The 13,612-nt window shown below is 37.0% G+C and overlaps 2 protein-coding genes across 3 annotated transcripts in view; one reads left to right on the top strand and one right to left on the bottom strand.

Moving 5' to 3' along the window:
* Positions 1 to 1,420: 1,420 nt before the first annotated feature.
* On the bottom strand, positions 1,421 to 5,571 carry LOC148373400 (uncharacterized). Of its 2 annotated transcripts, XM_088353162.1 has the most exons (4): positions 5,517 to 5,571; positions 5,344 to 5,430; positions 3,505 to 3,810; positions 1,421 to 1,833 (listed from the first exon to the last, which is right to left on the bottom strand). In XM_088353162.1, exons 2-4 carry the CDS (start codon positions 5,417 to 5,419, stop codon positions 1,478 to 1,480), a joined length of 738 nt encoding a protein of 245 aa, XP_088209288.1. In that variant the 5' UTR covers positions 5,420 to 5,430; positions 5,517 to 5,571; the 3' UTR covers positions 1,421 to 1,477. The 2 variants fall into 2 exon arrangements, with proteins under 2 accessions (XP_088209288.1, XP_088209298.1); XM_088353172.1 differs by lacking the exon at positions 5,517 to 5,571 and having other exon boundaries at positions 5,344 to 5,389.
* Positions 5,572 to 10,626: 5,055 nt separating this feature from the next.
* Positions 10,627 to 13,612, top strand: part of mgat5b (alpha-1,6-mannosylglycoprotein 6-beta-N-acetylglucosaminyltransferase B) — a 103,749-nt gene continuing 100,763 nt past the window's right edge. The window contains exon 1 of the mRNA XM_088355280.1: positions 10,627 to 10,900. Within this exon, the coding sequence (XP_088211406.1) occupies positions 10,839 to 10,900 (62 nt within the window). The 5' untranslated portion in view covers positions 10,627 to 10,838. The remainder of the gene's footprint in view (positions 10,901 to 13,612) is intronic.

Here is a 13,612-nt window from a genome sequence, read left to right on the forward strand (position 1 = left end):
CTTATTTTCCATTCTGATTTTGGAAACAAATTCTTTAAAAATCAAGAAATGTGATCTGTTTTTTTTTCACATTCTGTCTCCCATGATGTTTACCCATGTTGACAATTACATCCCTTTCTAATCTTTTTAAGTAGGAAATCTTGCACAATTAGTAGTCAACTAAATACATATTTGCCCCACTGTAAATAAAAAAAAATGCCCAAAAAGTAAGCTCAGGCTTTTTTGGTTTTGCTGACACAGCATTCTTTTCTAGAAATTCACTAAATATTAACAACATATTTTAAAGTATGTCAGATGAGTTATCCCAGATGTGAAAACTGCCCAGAAATGCTGACTTTGGCATTTTTTATTTTTCCTGACTTAGCAGCTTACCCAGAAGGGCATTTTACTCTATCAGTCCACAACAAATTCATCCCGTTCAGGTAGCTGGATTTGAACCCACACAGGAGGTTCCCAAGACCTTAGAACTCTGCCACACACACGCTAACCACTGCCCCACCGTGCAGTGCATTTCTCACTCGTGGTACCAGAAACACTGATTTGCATAGTGCATCTGATAGGTTAAACAGTCCACTCCACTTCTTCAATATTGAATGTTAGAGAGTGGAGACAGCAGAACGTCTTCAAACAAATACTATTCAAGCTGTTACATACGTATATATATTGTATTGTATTTATTTATTCAGCCAGTATAAAGCATAAACATGATATACACAGGAAATCATTTGCATCGCCTTCTCATACAGGCAGTCGCACTCATGCCTTCGGTGCCGAGTTTTTAGACCCAACTGCTGTGTTGGGAGTCATTAGGTGACCAAACCCCCCAATTCCAACCCTTAATGCCAAGCACTGAGCAGGGAGGCAATGAGTACCAATTGTGTAAATATGATTCAGCCGAGGCTTGAACCAGCAACCTCCCAGTCTCGGAGCGGGCGCCCTACCATCCAGGCTACCGAGCTGGTTATTGAACTGTAACGTTATTGACGCACAGGGGAAGAAAGGGAGAAATATTTTAACCAATCAGAATGCAATTGAGTTACGGGCTCCATTAGTACAAATAGTGTGATAATGATATAAGCTGTTATCTGTACCGCTAATGGTCTAGTTTCAAGACTCTTACCAGTTCCATTTCCATTCCATACAATGCTCTGAAATTTTGGTCAGCGACACTTACTGCCAGATCAATTGTTGCATTCACTTATACAATAAGTATATGAGGAGCCCACCACTTATACACAAAATACACACGGTAGCTCTTACTGTTGTCGCAATGTCGACTCATTGACCATATATATATATATATATATATATATATATATATATATATATATATATATATATATATATATATATATATATATATATATATATATATAACACACAACATTTTAGGATGTGTAACTTTTGATCCGGTGCGCCTTATACTGCAGAAAATACAGTATATTAGGTGGACACTCACCATATGTAATTCAAATGATCATTGAACAATAACTGTCACCAGCATAATATGCAACATCATACAGAGCTGCTGAAGTTTGCTTTCGTTCCTGATAGAGTTTTTGGCATCTTGAACCATGGCTACTTTTTGACTTGAGACATACGTCCTGAGCTCAGGTATCCATAACGAGCAGTTGTAAATTTGTTTCCCTGGCTGTGTTTCAATGGTGCTCGTGACATTGTAGCGTCCATATTTGTCAACATCTTCTTCCGAGCTGTTTGAGTTTAACCTCTCATTTCCCTTGAACCAGTGGATTTCACCACGGCTGTAAACGCCTTGGAACCGGCACACTGCCATTGACTCATTTATGAAGTGGTTTTGATCTCCGAGGCAGCCTGGAAGAAAAAAATAAGACTTTGGCAACAGTTACAAAAGTACAACAGGTATAAAACAGGGGTGGGGATTTTTTTTAGTTGTGGGCCACATTTGGTTAAACAAATTGGCAGAAAGGCAGGGCCAGGGGGGAAAATAATATTTATTTGATTTTTTTATCTACGTATGCAGTCTGCAATCTTATACCTCAGCAACATACATGAGGTTTATCCATTTTATTTAAAATACTGTCGCTGCTATTTCATAAAGACCTTTCCTCATTTTTTGGCCTTTTAAAGATACAATTCATGCAAAAAAACATACTAAAAAATGGAGATAAGTGTTTTTAGAAGAAAAGTAATTAAATGGATGGATAAACAGACATCTGCATGTACATGTATACATATATATATATATATATATATATATATATATATATATATATATATATATATATATATATATATATATATATAATGTTCAATTAAAAAAAAACTATAAGTAGATAATTTAATCAAGCTAGTTTTGAAAGACTCAGAGTCAAATTGAGTTATTAAATTATGTTCTTTTTTAGGCAATACATTTGATTATATGCCTTGAAAAACTCAAAATGCAATTCTGGCTAGCTCAGAAGTGGTATCTTTTGTTAGATTCGATAAATATCTTGAGAGATAAAATACATTCTTGATTGAATAAAATAGACAGCAAATACAAATATAGACAGCTATTTGAATGTTGGGGAGACTGGGGACAAAAGTGCCACCAAATCATGCAAAACAGAAAATAAGACAAAAAATAGAGATAAGTTTTGTTTAAATAGCAGTGACAGAATTAATAAATAAACATACGAACATCTACATGTACACGTATTTCCTTTTTTGCGTCTATGAATAAATCATTTAATCAAGATGATTTGATAGAAGCAGTCAAAGCAAAGTAATAATCTATGTCTCTTATTAAAGCACGAAATACGATTACTGCATACGCATTGGAGAACTCAAAATGCAATTTGACAAGATTGAGAAATATATATTGAGAGTAATTTGAGAAATATCTTGATAGATAAAAGAAATTCCTGATGAAAATAGATGGATAGCTATTAGCTATTATATATATATATATATATATATATATATGTATATATATATATATATATATATATATATATATATATATATATATATATATATATATAATAGATGTTGTTTAAAAAAAAGTATATAATTGGGGATGTTAATATCAGATTTATTACATGATAAGGGCAAATTCAATTGAAAAGTATTGATGCTGAAGATCATAAGCTTTATTCTTCCAAATATTAATAAGATATTCAAAAGCACGAGGATTATGTGAAGAAATTAACAAATGTTCAATATGAGCAACGTCTGAGACAGGCATACGTCGCATCGGTAATCCAGCTCCTGCCAAACAAGCTGACATATATCTTGGGGAACGGTCTCCAGCAGATTGCTATTTTTTAATTTTTTGTACAAAGTATCTGCTCAGGAGTTAGGGAAATACTTATATTTATTACAATAATAAATGGTTAATATTTAAAGGATGGACAAATTTTTGAAACACCCTGTATTTTCAACATTTGCTGAAACTGATTAAAAAGCCTGAGGGGCTGCATATGGCCAGTGGGCTGTAGTTTGCCCACCACTGGTAGAAAAGATCAAAGGTAGCAAGATCACCTTGCACAGTGATGAAAGTGGTGCTGGATTGCATTCCCACTTGTGTGTGAAATTTGCAGATGTACTTTCCTTGGTAGACGGGCATTAAGTCAAAGAGTGTCAAATTCAGCTGATGGTCGTGTTCGGCCGTTTTTGTCCTACACACGACTGCAGGATCCTTTTTGGCGTCCGCGTCACATAAAGTTTTGTTTCGACCGATCCAGGAGAACCTTTTGTAATCCACCGCCTTGGAGTTAGCGTCGCATGTCAATGTGATGTTGTCCCCACAGCGGACTGTCTTGTCTGGGCTCGTCCTCACAGCCACGTCTGTCCTCACAAATAATATACACATGATAAAAAGCATTCATTATAAATTGGAGTTCATTATTTCAGTGGCATGCACAGACATTTTGGAGAGGGGGAGGCAAATTCTCATAAGTGAAATAACACTGCTTATGTGCATATGTAACTTTCAGTGTAAAATTATAAATTATGAATCCAAAAAATATATTTTAAAGGGACATTGTAAATTATTTAGCACTCCTCTCCCCTAGAGGCCCCAACTTCAGTAAATACTAAGTAAAGGATAATCCAAAACCTCAATTTTTGTGATTCTTTTTTGTTCGTTTATGAAATCTTTAGGAACTTTTAAGGAAAATGAATTACATAATTTAACTGTTGTTTTAAAATGAATTGATTAGTTGTCTTGTGTGTTTGCACATTTATGTTGTAGTCAATCAATTCTGAATGGAAATGTATTTGTTTTCTGCATGAGAGCAACCAAATATTTTTTTTCTTACAGTTCCTGGATACAGAAAAAAACAGTAACTACCATACTCTCTCATAAACTCACTACTCTCCTCCCTCAAACACACGAATATAGACTCACACTCACTTTTATACCCGCACTCACACACTACTATACTCCCATTACTCAAAATACTATATACTTTTTCACACACTACTATACCCTCTCACACATTTTGATAATCCATCTCACACACCATTAACATTGTTACTAAAGATATTTTTCACCCCGAGTGTAACAATCACCTCACCTCTCAGTTTTGTTTTACTTTGGGTACTTTTGCTAACCAAGGCGATGCACACTAATCTGTGAGGATATGTAGTGTAGTCCCGCGTCAAAATGGAATTGCTTCCAGTGTAGTCGTACGTGTGAGAAAGAATAGTAATAAATTTAAGAAAATATAGTAGTTTGTGTATGAGAGTATAGTAATATGTGTGAGAGAGTATGGTAGCACGAGTATGAGAGTATAGCAGTATCTGTGTGAAAGCATAATAAAATGTGTGAGAGAGTTTAATTGTGTGTGAGTGAGAACATAATAATACCCGTGAAAGAGTATATTGGTATGTATATGAGAGTATAGTATATGTGAGAGAGTATAGTAGTATTTATGACAGTATAGTTTTATGTATGAGAGCGTATAGTAGTGTTTGTGCATGGGTATGATAGTCTGTATGAGAACATAGTGGTGTTTGTGCATGAGCGCGACAGCCTGTATGAGAGTATAGTTATGCATGTGTGAGAGTATGATGTTGAATGTGAGAGCAAGTATAATTTACTTCTCAAACGGTCTTTCATATTATTGAGTTCCTCAAAACTTCAAGGCAGATTTTATAGGACATTTGTTTTAGCGTGACACTACAGAAAATACACGTGTTGCACCACTGCCATCTGCAGCTTATCAAGGTGAGTACAGTATTCATAGACAACCCAAAGAAAGAGCCCCCAAAAACATATATACAGGCTGTTTCCTAATGCGACACTTCTCAATACTATACATTAAAACCGTAAGCTTTAAAAACTAAAAACAGTTTTGATGCTTCAAAAGCACTCACCTGATGAGGAAACTGCCACGGTCAAGCACATGATGGAAAACCAGTTGAAAATCCTCACTCCGGAAGAGAAAATCATTTTTTTTTCATCTGTGCAATTGTCGTATTGGTCACATGAAATGTATGATGGGGGAACTTGCAAAGATCAAACACATCTGTTGCTAGTCGTTACTCACCAAAACGTTCCCGCTGCAAAGCTTATTTTGGTTTTCCGAGTGACAGCTCTTTACAGTTACACCCCCTGTATCTCTAACTGCTCCACGCGTTTTCGTATGCGTTCAAAAACGTTCAGGTGAGGCGTGATTTTTTTGGGACGTGAATCAACATGTCCCAGGATGACAGTTGGGGCTTGCAGGAAGTACAATTGTATTCCATGTTCAAACAGGTCTGAAGTTAAGCACTACTATTTACAAGGGGCGGATCGTGCATTTCAAACCTAGGTCTTCAGTAGGACTAAGTCTAAATCAACCCTCAATAACAATTTTGTAGTTATGAAAAATTTAATGCAGCTACACCTGCGACACATATAAAAACGTGAAAAATAACCTCATAAAATTGCAATATTTTTAAGGAATACAGCCACATTTTACTCACCCAAAACATATTTTTATTTGTGCCCAAAACCCATACCCAAGCTTTTAATGACTATGTCATACAGATATTCCGTGTGTTTCAGTTTCATCGACTTCTTTTCTATCGACACCGAAGGTAATGCTGAAAGTTAATCCAATCCTGTCGTATTTTTATCTACTTGATTTAAATCTGAAAAAGTTCATTGCGCAAAAGCAGTGACACAGAGATTTTTTCTTGATGTTTTCGCTGTGATACCTCCGTTACCGCCCCCCCTAGCCAATCAGAGTTTGTGAAATAGGAGATGTTTCCAAAGGCCATCTTGAAATCTAGTTGGATAAAACAAGAGCTTTTTCGAACACTGATGTCAAGTCTAGGGGCCTTCAGAAGTCTTTGTGAAGGCCTCCAGGTAGATTTCTGACCCTGGCAACAATTAATGGCTGACATGTGATTAAATGCTTAATCACAAAAACACATGCAGGAAGCCGCACAACCAGGGAATAAGCAATTAAGGGAGCTAACATACAATTTTGAATGATCTAAAAAGTACTCATGGACAACATATAATTACTGTCTAATGATTCAGATATCTTTAAGCTAGCAGAGAAGGCCCACCACTGTTATTTAGTACTTTATTTATTATCTATTATTGAAAGAAAAATATTCCACAGTGCAGCACAGCGGCTGGGTTGGTTGGCGTGCAGCCCCACGGTATGGGGGTTCAGGGTTCAAATTGTCCCTAGGTGAGAATGAGCGAGTGAATTGTCTATCTCTGTGTGCTCTGCGACTGGCTGGAAACCAGTTCAGGCTGTCTCCTGCCCAATGACAGCTGGCATGGGCTCCAGCACCCCACGACCCTACTGAGGATAAGCGGCGCATCTAACGGAATATCCCAGAGTCGGCAAAGAAATACATTGAATCTAAAATAAAAGATGTAAATTGAAAGACATAGAAGAGAATAATGGAATTTACTTTTATTGTCATTCTTTGTAACCATGCACACAGAACAAAATGTCGATACACATGACCGGTACAGTTAAACTGTAGCGAGCCGATGCAGCCAAACAGGGCGCCACCATTTTAGACCCAACTGCTGTGTTGAGAGTCATTAGGTGACCAAACCCCCCAATTCCAACCCTTAATGCCAAGCGCCAAGCAGGGAGGCAATGACAACCAATGTTGTAAGTCTTAGGTATAACTCGGCCGAGGCTTGAACCAGCAACCTTCCAGTCTCGGAGCGGGCGCCCTACCATCTAGGCTACCGAGCTGGTAGGATTTTGTTTCTTTAATTTGACCTTTAATGGTCCAAATGTGTGACATTTGTTCCACCCAAGTCTATTAAGGACTCTCCATTTTGTCTAAAGTGGTTGTTTTGTAGGATGCTGAACAAGCCCTGCTGAACATTTGTCATTTTCTGTTGTGAAGTAAACACAATTTGGAGGAATCTGTTATCTTTTTGCAGGTGCTGATAAAGTTTAGATTGAATGATGCTGTAGGAAGGAAAATATCAAGGGGAAATGTCTGAAGGGACTACATGAATTGAGGTGTTGGAAACAAAAACGAAACTAAATGTTTTACAAGAAGGGGAAGTAGAAGATTTGTGAGGAAAAATTAGGGATTAAAGACAGACCTCTTGGGGAAGCCTCCAAACACTCATTTGTTTTAATTTTTTTAACAGGAATAATTTTGGGACAGTCAGTAGGGATGGTGGCATCAGGGATCGATAAAGTCAGGGCAACTACTTTCAAGTCAAGTCAAGTCATGTTAATTTTTATAGCGCTTTATCACAAGGTGTCTCAAAGGGTTGCACAGACCACATATTATTGCATACCACGGACTATTATTACATCATCCCCTGATCTAAAACCTACACAAGGGCAAGGAAAAACTGAAAACCTCAACATGAGATAAATGATGAAACCTTGAGAAGGGGCCGCACATGAAGTAATCCCCCATCCAGGCTGCAAGGGATGTTGCAATAACAAATAATACACAGATAGCTAACCTGCATTGGCTCCGTGTTAGTTTAAGAAGTGATTTTAAGGTTCTGTTGGTAGTATACAAAATCATGCATGAACTGGCTCCCTCATGTCTTTCAGATTCAATTTCCCCTATGTTTCAGTCCAGAGCCAAAAACAGATCGGCAGGTTCGAGAACGTTCTCCATTCAGGCCCCAGTGCTGTGGGATGCTCTTCCCCCTGAGATTCGATCTGCAACCTCAGTGGAACTGTTTGAATCTGAATGACCTATATTTCTCAAAGGCCTTTAAATACAATACAGACATCATCAACATGAAATATAGGTAATAACTGAATGCCCGGTTAACAGCTTACTAAAATCAACATAATTCATAGGCTATTGAATAGAAGTGTGTTTTAAGCCTAGATTTAAACACTTCCACTGAGGTTGCAGATCGAATCCAATTGAAGAAAAAGACAAAACATAAAAGAAAACTCAAAGATTGGAGTTATGTAAACAAAAATTATTTGACGGATGGGTGGGTGCGTGGATTTCTCAACCACTTCCCTTAACCAGGAACCTTTTGCGTGTTAGGTGAATGTGTGTTTGTTTGACATTTGTTGTTGTAATCAGTTTGCTTGCCCAATAATTACCTTTTAAAAGTAAATCAGTCGTAAGACTATTTCTAATATGGGTGTTAGCCTCTGACCTTTTGATTGACACCACTCTTGACCATTCGCAAGCATTTTTCATGGTCCTTAGCCTACGATAGCCTATGAAGGATGGTATTGAGAAAACGGATATGACCTATTTTGGCTTCAAAAATCTTCAGCGGGTGGTGACCGATTCAAATGTCGATCGACACATTGACATTTCCAACATAAATGTATGCGTATTTATGATGTGTATTCAAATCAGAGCCGAAAACAAACGTGCATAATTTAACTCTGGATCCATTTTTACGTGTAATTATCACACACAAGTGTGCACAATCAGTGATTGACCTCTTGAAAAAAAGTCAAACATTTACAAATTTCACAATGTCTTAAAAATGGCCACATGAAAATACACAATTGCAGATGTTTTAGAGCTGTAAACTTGCCATCTCCAAATGGCCAGTTTTGAAAACGCTTCGACATATCTTAAAAAAATGTGTAAAATACGTTTATTTTTTCAGTTTATGATCAAATTTGACCTGGGCCCAGGTAAGGCTTCATATCATAGTCACAACTGTTTTCCAGCTATGATGCCTTTGCATACAGTACGACACACTGCTACAGGCATGTGATTGCAGAACAAAATCAGTAGAGAATAAATGCATTCTATTTCTGTGTGTTAGTACTTAGATTACTCAATATTAGAAGCACTTGCAGTAATAATTACAGTTTGGGACAAAACTCCAGGGTGTTCTCTTTCTAAAAGAGACCAAAACCATCCACATTCTCCAAATGGTTCAAGAACCGCATAAAATTGATTTTGGACACTTCCTGGATTGGGATTTTGGGCAAATGTCACGGGATTGTTAAGGGGTTCAAAAGCGAATAACAACAGAATATTACTCGATGAACAAAAGATCATTTTGTTTTTTTTTGGACGGTATGGTAACCGGAGTTGGCATTTCTGAAAGTTGCAGTGTCTGTTTTAGCCTTTCGGTGGCAGAAACAAACTGTTGTCTTAGAAGTTCATGCGGGCACTCTCCAAGGTTCTGCAATTTGACTCATGCATAGTGGTAAAATAATGTCATCTTAATCTTTTGCCATCCATCCATCCATCCTCTTGTGAAGGGGATCCTCACATTCATTATTGAAATGGACAAGTGCGTTTTCACCAACAAATATTTCGAAATATAGTTTTGTGATTCTAAATAATACGTCTCAGTAATATTCCTTACACACTTTATTTGAATTAGCCTTGTTTGTAAGTGTAAGGAAGGTATATATTAAATCCCAATTCATATAAAAGTCCGTTGGGGTCTCAAGCTAAAATGAATACGAGTGATATACACGTTTGAAAATATCTATCACTCAACGACATGACATATGCATTTTTGTACAGGTCCCAATTTAGACAGAATTTTCCCAGTTGTTTTATCTAATTAACTCAAAAGTTAGCATACACTCTCTCAAGACCCGGGGTAAATGCAATAATAAATTAAAAAAAAAAACATCGTAGAGAAAATTCAGGTATTTTTTCTGCATAGGGAATGGACATGTTTGTTCTCATCATATTGAGCAATTACTATTAATAACTACTGGGGGTTGGCGGATCGATCTAAATATCGATATTATTGGTACCAAGTAAGTAATTGGATAAGATCGATACTATTGTCCGGGGATTGATACTACACTCCTCCACCAATTCCCTCAAAGTGCAGCTACTAAATATAGATAGATCAGTCCTTCTCTTTTCCATCGAGTGAAACTCTTTAAGTGTGTGCCTGAGTGAGTGACTGACAGGCACGTTTGTAGCAACTCACCCTAATAACTACCTAATGTTTTGGTTTCATATCGGCCCGAACATGTAACAATAGTAATAATAATTAAGACTTTGCCCATTCATCATACCTATTTATTTATCTGTTTAGGGTGTATGCAATGGGGCCTGTCTAGGAACGCCCCTGCACGTGTGTCCCGAGGCCCAGAGGTGTCTCAGTAGTGGTCTTTTTAGAATAATTATCTTGTGACTCGCTAGATGGCGCTGCCAACCGACATAATTTGGTGCTAGTCACGAGTAGTTCACACCGCCCGCGCACGGCTCTAAATCCTAGACCATTGCTCAAGACGGGAAGCTTACATCCACGCAGTGTAAGCCTGAGCAGCATCACCCCAAGACACTTAAGTTTTTACACGCGCGGAACTTATGCTTTTTGGTTTGTTTTTCATTTAATGTCCACTCTTTATCGCCGCCTTTAAAGTTATGCGTAGGCTCATCCGCTCCCACCGCGCAATGAATGGACACGCGAGTGCACGATGATAAGCAGCGACATTTCCACTATGACGAGAAGATGTCTTCTCACGTACAAACCATTCAGGTAAGCGGGCGTCATCGCGAATGTTGACATTATTTTGGAGGCAAATGCGTCGTGGAATATTGGAAACCACAGCTTGAAATTGAAACGAAATTGTGTTTACAACAGGGGTGTCAAACTCATTTTAACCCACGGGCCACATGGTAGAAAAAAACATTCTGACGAGGGCTGGACTTGTAAATCAATGGCATAAAAGTGTGCCTTAGCTGGATTGTTGGGATTGTTGGGGGTTTTCTCGCTCACATACATGTAAACCTCAGTGTAAAAAACATAAAACATTGGTAAAACGTATAAGTTGAAAGGCGTGGGCTCATAATTAAATTATGATTCAGGGATGAGGGTAGTGTTCAATGTTCCCTCTAATTTTCCACGGGTCTGAGGGTTCACACAAAGTCGGTGAGCAACGCTTCAAACAACAGTGAGCAACAGCAATCCCAAGTGTGGCAACTAATCCATTATCAAACATGTCCAAAACTTGACAGCAATTTACATTTTGCTGAGTTTCCGGCAATGCAAAATTATTTTTCTCTTTTGAATGAATTGACTAATACTATTGCAAAGGTTGTACGACCCACAAACGTCATTTGTTTTTACAATTCTTTCACAAGATTTCCATTTCTTTTTTTTCCTGGTATCTTTTGTCGCAAAATACTAACATTTTTGGAGGCTTATTTAGTCGGTTGCACGATACAGAACTGTATTTAATTACATTTTTTTTGTGGAAATTCAATGTTGGCACAAGATTGACTTGATATATTTGGAAATGATTTAAATGCCACACAATGTTTTTGTTCAAATACAGCATTTAGAACACAGCTTCAGGGGAACCCTTGTATTTTTACCTTCATGCACTGTAACTTGTACTTAATTCGCTTCTTAAGTAGCAATTTCGAGCCCTGATTTTTGTGAGCTGGCTAGATTTTCTTGTGCGCGGAATAGCTCTGGGCAGTGCGCAATTGCGCACACACGCAGCTTAGAGGGAACATTGGTAGTGTTTTCCCTCAAAAGTGTTTTTCTTTCACTAAGATGTGATCTCTTGTAGTGTTTATCAACTGTGCATTTATTTAAAAAAGAAAGAAAGCAGAACCGCAATTCAATTAATTTCCACCACAGTTTAATTCAGTAAACCTCATGCAGACTGGAAAGTGCCAAAAATAGCATACAAACACAAATTTAAATGAGTGTTTTAATGATTTAAAGTGTTTTGCGATTTTTTTTCCCACTGTTAGATTTAATCTACATTAAAGAAGGGAGCTAAAGATTCTTTTAAGTCTGGCAAATATGCCCAAGCGCTATTTCTTTATTTTTTGTATTTTTCGTATTGCGATTAACAGCGTATCTGTCACTTGTATTTTAAGCAAAACACATTGGGATGGGTTTCCTCAAGTTACTCTGGTTGATTAATGATAGTCAGCAAATCCAACTACAGTGGGTGCTTTGCGAATGGCGCTTAGCATTGGCAACATCCAGTGCACATATTTAAAACTGCAACTCATCGTGTGACATGATGCGTCTAATTTTTCTCTCGTGCTTTTTTCAGGTTGTCCCGTGTGCCACATAAATTGATGTGGAGGGCAACATTTGGCCCATGGGCCATGAGTTCAACACATGTGGTTTACACAAAAATGTCTACTCGAAAGAGACTTTTTGTGATAAAAGCAGACATTTCTTTTATTTTTAATGCAGAAAAATGTCATTGGTTTGCATAATGTACTTTGCAGCACTTTGTAGTCATCATATTTTACCTAGTTAAAATAGCTTTGTAATGTAAAATAATCAATGTGTAAAACAAATGCTGTTCAGATAATGATTACGAGAGATACACTTCTAAGTGTGTTTGTGTTACCAAGGGACCATTTTTTTTACTTTTCCACTTATGTGTTGTTTGTAAAGTAACTGATAAGTTTAATCTTCATGTTTCTGTTTTCAATTTTTAACTCGCAAACAACAGGCGAGAACTACACAAAAAAACTACACAGTTTCTTTTAAAAGCCCTCTCCTAACCCCTTTTTCAAACTAAATCTCCCAGTGGAGGGCTTTTGGAACACGTGTGGAATTTGACATTGTAAGGGCTTTTTCTATAGTCTTCTCCTGTTGTCCTTGCAAGTTCAAATTTAAAAGAAGAATCAAGCAGAATAATCTTATCGGTAACTCATTACTTTCCCCATTAATACATACTTTCACATTTTTTTCCAGATTTTGAAAAATAATTGGACATTTTCAAAGTAATGTTTAGCAATTATATTCCCATGGATCTGTTTTGATTGGAGATAGAGTCTCATGATATGACTGTTTGAAATGCTGAAAGATAAGATACGTATGTATATGGATTGTGTTGAACAAGGATGGTAAGATGTTTGCTTAAAAAAGAAAAATCTTATTGAGGGTAAAATGAAATATGTAATCTGTACCCAGTTACTTTTGGCAGGAATGAGTGATTGCGTTTCAAACAAATATTTATTAATAAGTAATATATCTCAAGAATAACTTCATTCAACATTTATCTTGTTCGTCAGTTGGAATTATTTCATGGGAATATTGTTTTTTTTTGGGGGGGTGGGGCAGTTTTGCACCAAATCAGGCATTGTCATAAAATACATTTCATATAAATTACCCTTCTTTTAACTACTACATAAATACTTGCTTTTTTAATAGACTTATGCACTTACCTGTAAACTTACACCATTTTGTGTTATCTTATATGATTTTTTGCTT

This window comes from Urocampus carinirostris, chromosome 1 (assembly GCF_059441175.1).
Source record: "Urocampus carinirostris isolate Australia breed hairy pipefish chromosome 1, RoL_Ucar_1.0, whole genome shotgun sequence".
Classification (NCBI taxonomy): Eukaryota; Metazoa; Chordata; class Actinopteri; order Syngnathiformes; family Syngnathidae; genus Urocampus; species Urocampus carinirostris.

Excerpts from the sequence above, each read along its gene's own strand:
- LOC148373400 (XM_088353162.1), bottom strand. The coding sequence starts at position 5,419 with ATGATTTTCTCTTCCGGAGTGAGGATTTTCAACTGGTTTTCCATCATG. Across the intron at positions 3,811-5,343 it reads CGTGGCAGTTTCCTCATCAG|ACGTGGCTGTGAGGACGAGC; the intron begins GTGAGTGCTTTT and ends TTGTGAGGACAG. Across the intron at positions 1,834-3,504 it reads CACTTTCATCACTGTGCAAG|GCTGCCTCGGAGATCAAAAC; the intron begins GTGATCTTGCTA and ends TTTTTCTTCCAG.